This window comes from Mizuhopecten yessoensis, unplaced genomic scaffold (assembly GCF_002113885.1).
Source record: "Mizuhopecten yessoensis strain PY_sf001 unplaced genomic scaffold, ASM211388v2 scaffold11099, whole genome shotgun sequence".
Lineage (NCBI taxonomy): Eukaryota > Metazoa > Mollusca > Bivalvia > Pectinida > Pectinidae > Mizuhopecten > Mizuhopecten yessoensis.
In genome coordinates this window covers 441,728-453,452 of record NW_018408879.1, presented here as the reverse complement: position 1 = coordinate 453,452, position 11,725 = coordinate 441,728, and the positions used below count along the sequence as shown (strand labels likewise).

The 11,725-nt window shown below is 36.5% G+C and overlaps 1 protein-coding gene and 3 non-coding genes across 4 annotated transcripts; all 4 read right to left on the bottom strand.

Annotated features, from left to right (window-relative positions):
• Positions 1-3,777: 3,777 nt before the first annotated feature.
• LOC110465715 (achaete-scute homolog 2-like) lies at positions 3,778-6,150 on the bottom strand. The gene is made up of 2 exons (XM_021521723.1): positions 5,074-6,150; positions 3,778-4,186 (listed from the first exon to the last, which is right to left on the bottom strand). Exons 1-2 carry the CDS (start codon positions 5,521-5,523, stop codon positions 4,016-4,018), a joined length of 621 nt encoding a protein of 206 aa, XP_021377398.1. The 5' UTR covers positions 5,524-6,150; the 3' UTR covers positions 3,778-4,015.
• A 2,910-nt stretch (positions 6,151-9,060) lies between these two features.
• Trnam-cau lies at positions 9,061-9,132 on the bottom strand. Its single transcript has one exon. It is a non-coding gene; the product is annotated as a tRNA-Met (tRNA).
• Positions 9,133-10,299: 1,167 nt separating this feature from the next.
• Positions 10,300-10,371, bottom strand: Trnam-cau. Its single transcript has one exon. It is a non-coding gene; the product is annotated as a tRNA-Met (tRNA).
• Positions 10,372-11,649: 1,278 nt separating this feature from the next.
• Positions 11,650-11,721, bottom strand: Trnam-cau. Its single transcript has one exon. It is a non-coding gene; the product is annotated as a tRNA-Met (tRNA).
• Between the last annotated feature and the right edge of the window lie 4 nt (positions 11,722-11,725).

Below are 11,725 nucleotides of genomic sequence, written 5' to 3'. Positions count from 1 at the left end.
ATCAAGCACTGGTTCTGACTAAAGTTTACCTTATTGTACTTCTATGTAACCATTGTAAATGATACTTAATTCAATACCTTGAGAATGTTGAAGGAAGACGAGTTTCGGCAAGCAAACTCTTATAAATACTTATCCTGGAAAATTTATTATGGCAAATGATACTATGAATATATCATGTTGATAACTTGATCGGAATTATAACCCTGAGTTGACAGTTTGCTACTTTGAACATTTTGAGCCAGATCTAACCCAAAGGAGTCGGTGTGCTAAAATTTCTTCATTTTCCTTGTTTAGAATCAGAGGTGCTAAATTCAAATACTTTTCAGTCTTAAATCTGTATGCTAGATATTTAATAAGGTTTTATTGTTTTTTGTCACTTTGAATAATACTTCTGTTCATGTTTTAAAAACAAAACTCAACTCTCTGTATAAATATATCGGAACTCGGGTGATCGTTAAGGCCCATGGGTCTCTTGTTCTTTAAACAACTTCTTCTGAAGAACGGACAGGCCTAGAGTCATGATATTTGACTGAAAGCTTCGTTGGTAGGAGCCCGACAAAGTTTGAGAACGAAAATGACCTTGACATACTTTCAAGCTGACAGCGGTCAAATATGTTAAACACTTCAAACGACTTCTGAAGAACTAAAAGTTTATAGAATCTTCAAATGTGGCTGGTGGCTTCTTGGGATAGAGCCCGACAAAGTTTGAGAACGAAAATTGTCACAGGTGTCAAATGTGTCAAACACTTCAAACGACTTCTTCTAAAGAACAGAAAGGTATGGAATCTTCATATTTCGTTGGTTGCTTCCTGGGGAAAGAGCCCGACAAAGTTTGCGAATGAAAATGATCTTGACCTACTATCAATGTCACACCGGTCAAAAATGTCAAACTGTTTAGGTGACATCTGAAGAACTGAAAGGTATAGAATCTTCATATTGAGCTGGTGGCTTCCCGGGAAAGAGCCTGACAAAGTTTGAGAATGAAAATGACCTTGACCTACTATCGGGGTCACAGGGGTCAAATGTGTCAAAAACATAAAACGACTTCTGAATAATCGAAAGGTATAGAATCATAGTATTTGGCTGGTGGCTTCTTGGGATAGAGCTCACCAAAGTTTGCAAATGAAAATGACCTCAACCTACTTTAAAGGTCACCAACATTTCAAGCGATTTGTTCTGATGAACCGAAAGGAATGGATTCATAAGATTTGGTTGGTAGCTTCTTGGGATAGAGCCAACAAATTTTGAGAAGGAAAATGACCTTGACCTACTTACAAAGTGAGAGGGGAAAATATGTCAAACAAACTTCTGAAGAAGAGCCAAAAAGCATAGAATCACATACTAATATTTCGCTGTTAGTTTCAACAGATGGAGCTGACAAAGTTTGCAAGTGAAATATTTGTAGTACAGTATAATATTTAATGAGAATATTTTGCTATGAATGCTTTATATTCAGTTGAGCAATTCATGCTCTCTGGGCCCCTTGTTGTATAAACGGAGGTTGTTCCTGTCCCCTGGGGCACAATAGAAGTATATCTTTAAAAAATATGAACTTTAGAGTACATGTCAGTAGAGATACTGTATGACATTCAGAGTAATTGTCAGTAGAGATTCACTGTATGACCTTCCGAGTACTTGTCAGTAGAATTTCACTGAATTGCCTTCAGAGTTCTTGTCAGTAGAGATACTATATGAACTTCAGAGTATTTGTCAGTAAAAATTAACTGCATGACCTTCCGAGTACTTGTCAGTAGAGATACTGTATGACCTTCAGAGTTTTTGTCAGTAGAGATACTTATGACCTTCAGAGTACTTGTCAGTAGATATATTATTGTATGACCTTTAAAATATTTGCTAATAAAATGTTGCATGAGCTTTAGACTACTTTTGGCTGGTAACATGCTTGGAACAAGTGCTACTAACGTTATTCAAATTAATGACCTTGAGTTATATTTAAGGTCACAGGGGTCAAATATGTTCAAAACATTTAAACAACTTTCTCTGAGCATTCATATGCTGGGATGATTGGCTAAAAAGGTTGCTCAAATGTACGACCTTGGCATATACTCAAGGTAACAGATGTCAAATATGTTTAAAACATTTAAACAACTTCTACTGAATATTCAATAACCTGAAGGCCCAGGCTGATGTTATTCGGCCGGTAACATGCTCAGATAAACACTTTGAAGATTGCTCTAAAGAATGACCTTCATCCATATTCCAGATCATAGGGGTAAATTGTGTTGAAAACTTTTAAACACCTTCTTCTGAATAACCAAGCATATGGGGATGATATTTTGCCTGTAACATGCTTAGATGATGAGCAATCAAGTTTGTTCATGTGGATGGTCTTGACCCACTTTAATTTCAATGTCGCATATGGCGAAATGTGTGTAAAACTTTATCTTAATAAAAAAGATTATCTAGGATGGTGATATTTGGCAAGTTGCATGCTGAGATAAAGGGCTATAAAGTTTATTCAACTTAATTACCTCGTTATACTTTCAAGGTCACAGGGGTCAAATATATTTAAACCTTTACACATGTTCTTCTTAATGACTTACAGTCATAGATTTTAGTCCACTGTCAGTTTACAAGAGAGAGACTAATACCAGGTGAGCGATGCAGGCTCTTCGGGCCTCTTGTTTAGCATTGTTTTCAAAAGAAAATATGTTAAATGGTTTTCGAAGGTCAGGTGCATATAGCTGCATATACGTTGGTACGCAAATGAATCCAATAATTTATCAAACAGGAAACAAAACAAAAACACTGTTTGTTGCATCCCATTGTCCCCTACCAATGACCTGCCCTAGACCTGCTCCTAAATGGATCCACTCCAAACAAGGGCTAGCTACGCCTCTAAAGATCAATGTTTAATATACATCTTGTTGATCTGATACATCTTGTTGATCTGAAGAGGGATGAGGCTCTATCCCCCACTGATACCGTCTCACTGAACTTACAAAGCTGTTATATTTTTTTGTTTTCAGTTTGAGAGGAATCGGTCAACAATCATATCCAAGTACGTGTGGGCCTATGTGTGTTTAATTGTACACGGGGCCCTAAACACATTGTTGACACAGCCCTTTAGGGGCCTCTTTTCTCATTGTATTTCGATGTGTATTTCTATGAAGTGTTTAGTTCTGTTACGGAAGTCTTCAAGAACAGTAACACAAGGACGATACCAGTGAAGTGCGGGGTTAAAGGAGAAACACATTACTAGTAATTATGGGAGTGAGCCACGATGTACATATTTATGAGATAGGTTTGTTTGGTTCACAAAAAGGTATTTTTAACTTATATTGCGAGCTTTGAAAATATTTAGTCTTCTGTCAATTAACAATGGCCGATATATACACGTGTAGATAAAAACAAAAAACGAGCACAATATTCCGAGTATGTATAATTAGCTGTCAATCTCGAAACAGTTCGTCCCTATTACATTTTATGATACATGCAGCCAGACGAACACCCTCGAAACCTACGTGTAACATACTCACTTATGATTTATGACCTCGATCATAATGATATAAGTCTCCGATCTAAAATTATATATACCTTTAACGTTTCCGATATAAAATATGTACGCGTAGACTGTATATTCGTCTCTGATAACAACATTTACATATACACATAAATACGTCTCTGATAAGATTTCAAGAAATGCTTTTATTTAAGAACCGATTTATATAAGAATACAACAAATTAAGAGAGAGAGAGAGAGAGAGACAGAGAGAGAGACAGAGAGACAGACAGACAGACAGAGAGGCAGACAGGGAGAGAGAGAGAGACAGACAGACATATCATTTGTATAAATGAACTCGGGCAATGATAATACTAATACATGTATAATGCTTATAACAAGACCAGTAAAATGGACACGCCACAACACATTTTAAGGGAAAATTTGCTCGAATGGTCCGCACATGGAGAAGCACATTGTGATCAGAGAGCTCAGCTTTGGTCCGTGAAGCCGGGAAATACTGTCCATTTTGGGAGGTTTTTCTTCCACATCCTACTGCCACAGCAGATTAGTGGATGTGTAGATAGCTTGACAGTCCCGGGGGTCGGGCAGACCGGCTGAGATGTGTTGGCGAGGAGGGACATTCTCTAGACATTGTGTGTAGTCTATGGATGGACAGTTCTGTATCTCCATAAACATACATGTCGGGCTCGAGCTGCTGTTCTGTAAAACAAACATGATCAGTTATACTTAAAGTAAAATCGCATTCTCTTCATATTGTCGAAATAATGTCAATTTTCATAATGGTAGAGTAAAGGGTTTTAGAGGGTTTTTTTCATGGGCTTAAATAGTGAATACTGTCAAAATGTATCTTTGTATTGTTTTATTACGTTTGCACTGTGGTCACAGCTTTACTGAAGGATATCAAAACAATAGGAAAACGGATGATTTCATTACTCTAAGTGTACAATCTGATTGTCTAAGTGGATTGCAATACAGGCAATCAAAACGCCTCGAAACGCTACACAAGATAGTATTAAGATACCAGACGATATATCGTTGCAGCCCTAGTTTTGAGTTTATGCAATAATTTATCGATCGTAAGAAAATATAGTACAGTCAAAATGAATGATAATTTACCGACTGTTACCGTCATACCATTGTATTAACCGAAATCAAAGTTAAACATTGTATTTAATTATCACGATAATTCGAAAAATAACAAATCAAACATGACTATTGGACTCGATATCTACCGCCAATTTAATGCATCCCCGTGTACCGTTTTAATGGACGTTAAATTCTACATGAATTAATCAAGCATTCCGCTAATCAGAAATAAGGATTTCGGGTTAATATAACAAAGCAATTGTCATAAATATCCGTCCTACAGTGTCATCAAAGTGCAGACCAATCATTAACAACAAAGCAATAACGACTTCTCTTTGCTCGGACGGTTTCAGGAACTCAACAATAACTAAAAAATCTTCCCGTACGCAAACTAAAAATACATTATATATATCTGATAGTAAGGTGCAGTTCAATTAAACCTAGTTATAGAGCTGTTAATCTTTGAGGTTTTATTGTGTTAATATTTTATGTGCACCTACCTGAAACTGAGGTTGACAGTAATGGAATTTCTTCTGCTCTCTGATGACACAATTGTTCAGGCTATTTGTATCACATCCGGGCATATCTTGTCGTTCCATAAGTGTGTTCCCATTGACGTCAGAACGCGATGTCGTAGAACGTGATGTGTTTTCCAATATGTCAGCTAGGACTCTGATGTAGCGTGCCGCTCCGTACAAGATTCCGACTTTAGACGCCTTATCATCCGTCTCATCTATTAACGGCACGTGCTTCTTCAGCAACTGAAAGGCGTCGTTGATGGCCTCGACCCTCCTTCGTTCCCGGGTGTTACGGTGAAGGACATACTCTGGTGATCTCTGAGAGTGAGGCACGTGCCGTCTCTTGCGTGTCTTGCATGTTATTTTAGGACACGAATACTGGCAGGTTCCGAACAGAGAACTATCAAACACACTTTGTAATGTGTTGACCATTTTTTAAAAGGTCTTTTACCTGGAGAGTCTTGGAACAAAATCCCAGAAACACACACTGCTCAAATAGCCAGGCGATACCAACAGTGATTACCCAATGATATTTACGTTTAACCCATTTTAAAAAGTCCGTATTTCTCATTTTCCCATGATGTCAAAAACGACTAAAATTGCCATTTCTAATCAAACGCACACTTTTGAATGCAAAACGTTCATGAAAAAATTGGCCATTTAATTCTGACACAGGTGAAAGTGAATCGTCCCTACAAAACAATCTTGCGTGAAACCCGTAACCTCCCATGGCTGGAGTACAGAGAGAAGAGATTGTCTTTATAGAAACTTCCCTAATTATTCAATTACACCATTGTTCATCCTAACTGACCTAACCTGAGGTCAGGTCGCTGTAGGTGTGACGGCTATTATGACGCTGGACAATACCAGCGTGCCCCACGGCGGTCAGCGGAGTGAGGATGATCGGGAGAGGTGGTGACATGTCTAACTACACTGGTCACCTATCTCGTGTGTGTCGTTCATTAATAAAACAGCCTATTTATCGATCTTAGATTTCAATTCTATCAGACTGAATACAAGATGCTTTCCTATCTTGGATAATATATACACGTCACGTGTACATCTTTAAGTGCGCTATACTACATCGTAAGCTGTCACGGACATTGAGCTAAGATGGTAAAAATACATAAATAAATAAATACACATTAGTGGTCACTAAAATCCTTGTAAGCTATATACACCTATACGAGCAATAAACCATCGTGAGCTATATTTCACCAAACAATCACTAATGCTCATTGTGAGCTATACACATCGTCATGAGCACTTAAAATTTTCTTGAGCTACATGTATAACACAGACCCTCGAGCTTTACTAGTATAATTCTAACCACTACATGCAATAACAAGTATTAATGATCATATTTAAGTTCTAAATATTAATTATAGATACTTGTTTTAACATAGACACGTAATTCGATGTCTTGAAAAAATCAGGTAGGTTTCGGTGATGTGTGGTTTATATAAGTTCTTTTAACCCATCCAACTATATATGATGTCATATTAATTTGATGTTACAAATACTAGCGATGGTGTCAGATATGTGGTTTCTGTAAGTTAGGTCAGTTGTGTAAATTACTGTAACTGTGCTAACTTATATGACATGAACACATGTATTAACAAAATATATCATAGAAACGCGATTAACAAAATATTCATACACATGTGCATTAACAAAATATTCATGCACACGTGTATTATCAAAATGTGTCACACATACACACGTGCCTTATCAAATTTGTGATAGATATGTGTGTCAACAAAATGTGTACTACAAACGTGCACTATCAAAAATGTTCACAGACACGTGTATCAACAAACTGTGTTCACACATCTAGGTTTGAAGAAATATTGCACCCACACTTTGAGTGTCCCTTAACGATGACCTTATAACAAATTCTTGAAATGAACACTATTGCAAAACTACCATATGCCGTTATATCGGAACGTTTTATATTTCAGAAGTAAAACAATTGCAGCGCTTATTTCTGAAGATTAAAGAGGTTTGGCACGTAAAGGTCCACTGAACACCTATTTCAGTTCGCCGAATTGATACGGTTAAAAAGATCACGCATGTACGTGCATTCGGTACCCCTGTAGGTTGGGGATCGAGAAACAAATATACCCGCTGTTACTCATTGCATGTATCGTAAGAGGCGAATATGGCGGAAACCCCCTGAAGAATTGGGGGTTTGCTTTTGTACCCTCATAAAGGGGACACAAAAGCGACCAAAATAAATCTGCTGCACCCATTGCAATATTTGGGATATTTCTATTTCTTTCTACTTCTAACTATCTTTTGTTTCCTAGCGCCTTGTTTGGCGATACCTTACTTTTGGCGTTAATGTTGAACTTTTGCCCAGGTGAGGAAGGCAATGGTTTCTGTCCCCAGGCTGGGACATACCAAAGTCTTTAAAAATGGTAGTTGTTATGAACTTTAAGTTCAGCATTTAGGCCTATGGCAAAAGCTGGTTCACCCGTTGTCAGTATAATGTGACCGTGCGGAATGCTGTGCTGGATGCCTTCGGCATGGCATTTCAGTGAGATTGCACTATACAATCGACATTAGTTCACAAACATACCCTGTCTTCGGCACACATACACACATGCACGCATACACAATACACATGTAGGCAAGTCCTTAAATGACCTTAGCTGTTGATAGCACGTTAAACAATATAAAACCAAACCTAAACCAGACAAACGTGCATTCGATGACTACATATTTAAAAAAATAGTACATGTACGCTCACTGTCGTATCAGATATGTTGGTCAATGCTTATATAATAATTATTAATGGTACTATGGCTATTACAGGGAAATTAAATCAAGGAAGAAAATAAAACCTTAATCCAAAAAATATGAAAACAAATTCAAGTTATGTAACAGTTATTTATTTTCATCGCATGGCCTTGTATAAATACAGGAACATATAGCTTGTTCATACATAATTGAAATTAATGATCTGTTGATACATTCGTCCATCAAAATGAGACTTAAACCCAGATAAATAAGTCTGAAATATATGTCCAATATCAAATTTGAAAAATCTAAACATGCAACTCCTATTGATTAGTTAAAAGTGCGTTAATAAAAAAAACCCACCCAAAACCCAACAAATACGAGATAAGCTATCTTGTTATAACGAGATAAGCTATCTTGTTATAACGAGATAAGAAATAAGATGACACGTATAGGCTTCCGTACTGTACCACCTTTTCAGAATAGGATTTAAATGATATTTTCTGATCAACAGCCCAAAAGTTGGTACCGGTATGTCAAAAATGCATTTAAGTACGAGAAATTCCTCATGTTTTATTACATATTGTTCAAAATGGCAATTTTGACGGCCTGTGCAAATTTATGGAAATATTTGTTTTTCGGACCAGGTTTGATATATAATTTTGCCGAAATAGAAAGTATTATTTTTCATTTTACTATTGGTCACGTTTACGTCGAAACAGGGACAAGTACGCAATATCCCCTTCCTTGTTTTAGTCATGTGAATCTTGAGATAAACACATAAGGATGAATACCATCTATCTTTTGAGTAATCCGTGATGGGCTGTCAAGTATGTACTTAAGTGATGACGCAGCGATACTGAGCACTTAATCATGAGCTGTTAGATACGCTACAGCATTTACATAGGGACACTTATAGAGAGGGGGTTTCCGAGCGTCAGATAGTGGTGTGCAGTAATGCTTGTTTTGAAGCAACATATCATGTGAATCCTATGAATTGTTTTGAGACAACATACCTTAAAGTTTCCCTCTTTCATAACAATGTAGAAAGTAGTACCTGCTAATAACATTAGGAAAATATTGGATTCTTGATAGATATCATTTTGAAACAAGATCTAATTAATGGATGCGGAGCATTTCAAGGAAATTATGAAATTATTTCCGATATTTGAACTTATATAAATGGAAACGATTGAACTAAATGCGAAAAACATAAAATGTGTATATTAGCAGAGCGGGGTTTCGATCCTCGGACCTCTGGGTTATGGGCCCAGCACGCTTCCACTGCGCCACTCTGCTGATAACGAATATAAGTAGGAACATTTAGCTGAATTAAGGCAAACATCGATTGCATTAGAAAAAATCCAAAGTCACTATTACGACATCGCCCTCAAACATTTTGTTAAATGATTATTCAATAATCTGTTTATAGTATAAGAAATGTTCATAAAACACCAATCATGTTTTTACTTTATATCTAACACTGTTCATCTTGATTGATCATTTTTACATACCATTTCATTTGCAGATATCACAAGTACGTGCTGTATATGTTAGTTAGGGAAACAGTTTGATCTTTTTAATTCGATCAATACGAAATCGACATTAGAGATGTAACAGGAAAGAGAATAGTGTGCTTCCACCGGGGATCGAACCCTCGATCTCCAGGTTCCTAGACGGACGCTCTACCACTGAGCTAAAGGGAATTTCCCCCTAGCTCGAAGCTAGAAGGCGACCTTAATCCTATGTACAATTGAACCCTGCCACACTACTCCCCCCTTTTTTAAATGTGTTTGGCCTCGAACACCACAACCTAGGTTCTAACTCCCTGTCACTACAGAGAGGGCCACGGACACCATTTGTAACAGGAAAGAGAATAGTGCGCTTCCACCGGGGATCGAACCCTCGATCTCCAGGTTCCTAGTCGGACGCTCTACCACTGAGCTAAAGGGAAATTCCCCCTAGCTCGAAGCTAGAAGGCGACCTTAATCCTATGTACAATTGAACCCTGCCACAGAGATATAGTGAAACTAGTTTTGATAATTTCATTGGAAAAACGTTTAAAAAACCCCTTTAATTACTCGACAAGAATAATGCCTCAAAAAGTGTGAAAATAAGTCCGAGATATGTGTTTATATTGTTGAAAAGGAATAACATCATCGAAAATACTCAATGTATCTTAGCAGAGTGAGGTTTCGATCCTCGGATCTCTGCGACACTCTTCTTATTGTGTGTTTTTCTATGAATAACAAAACTAGCTTTTCCGAAAAATAAAATAAAATTGTGGATTTGATTAGTCAAAATATCATTTGGAAAATATTGGATTCTTGAGAGATATCATTTTGAAACGAGATCTAATTAATGGATGCGGAGCATTTCAAGGAAATTATGAAATTATTTCCGATATTTGACCTTATATAAATGGAAAGGATTGAACTAAATGCGAAAAACATAAAATGTGTATATTAGCAGAGCGAGGTTTCGATCCTCGGACCTCTGGGTTATGGGCCCAGCACGCTTCCACTGCGCCACTCTGCTGATAACGAAAATAACTAGGAACATTTAGTTGAATTAGGGCAAAAATCAATTGCGTCAGTCAAATCGATAATCACTTTAGGCACATTGGTTCAAAACGTCTTGTTTAATAATTATTTAATAAACTGTATATAATATAAGAAATGTTAATAAATCACCAATCACTTCGGACTTAGGAAATAGGTAGATATTTCAAATTGGATCAGTACGAAATCGACATCAGAGATATCATCAGGAATCTAGTTTTGATAATTCATAAAGGAAAACAATTATAAATATGTAAATTTCAATGACTACATGTACTACGTATCTTATTGTCATTTTCAATCATTTCATTTTGTTTTACAATGTTAAACAACTCCACTCATTACATCCATATATGCAGACCAAACTAAGGGAGATGACTTACATAAAGTTCGAGTTAGCTGTCTTATCCTTATTCATCTACTGCATGCGTTTTTGTAGGATTGTTGTTGTACATGTAATTATTGAATTTAAATGTTGTTACAAATAACATCATTTTGAGTATAGACTGTCTGTAACTTTGCATTTAATTGTCATTGTAAATTCCTCAAAATGATATCAATGTGAAAAGTAAAGGAACGGAATTGTGCATTGATTATAAAAACAAAAGTAAATGTTGATGTTCCACGCCCCGTAAGAATGTTCTTTTTCTGCACTTAAAGGTAAAATGAAAATGTTGGATAATTATGAAAAATATTATTTTGAAAAAATCCTTTCTATATTCGACATACTTAGTTATTCAGAATGTATGTCAATAAGTCCGAGATAAGTGTTTTCCACTGCGCCACTCTGCTGATTGCTAATATATTAGTAGGAACATTTAGCTGAATTAAGGCAAACATCGATTTCATCAGAAAAAATCCAAAGTCACTATTACGACATCGCCCTCAAACATCCTGTTAAATAGTTAGTCAATAATCTGTTTATAGTATAAGAACTTTTCATAAAACATCAATTACTTTCTTNGTATCTTAGCAGAGTGAGGTTTCGATCCTCGGACCTCTGCGACACTTTTCTTATTGTGTGTTTTTCTATGAATAACAACACTAGCTTTCCGGAAAATAAAATAAAATTGTGGATTTGATTAGTCAAAACATCATTTGGAAAATATTGGATTCTTGAGAGACATCATTTTGAAACGAGATTTAATTAATGGATGCGGAGCATTTCAAGGAAATTATGAAATTATTTCCGATATTTGACCTTATATAAATGGAAAGGATTGAACTAAATGCGAAAAACATAAAATGTGTATATTAGCAGAGCGAGGTTTCGATCCTCGGACCTCTGGGTTATGGGCCCAGCACGCTTCCACTGCGCCACTCTGCTGATA

Excerpts from the sequence above, each read along its gene's own strand:
- LOC110465715 (XM_021521723.1), bottom strand. The coding sequence starts at position 5,523 with ATGGTCAACACATTACAAAGTGTGTTTGATAGTTCTCTGTTCGGAACC. Across the intron at positions 4,187-5,073 it reads ACTGTCAACCTCAGTTTCAG|AACAGCAGCTCGAGCCCGAC; the intron begins GTAGGTGCACAT and ends TTTGTTTTACAG.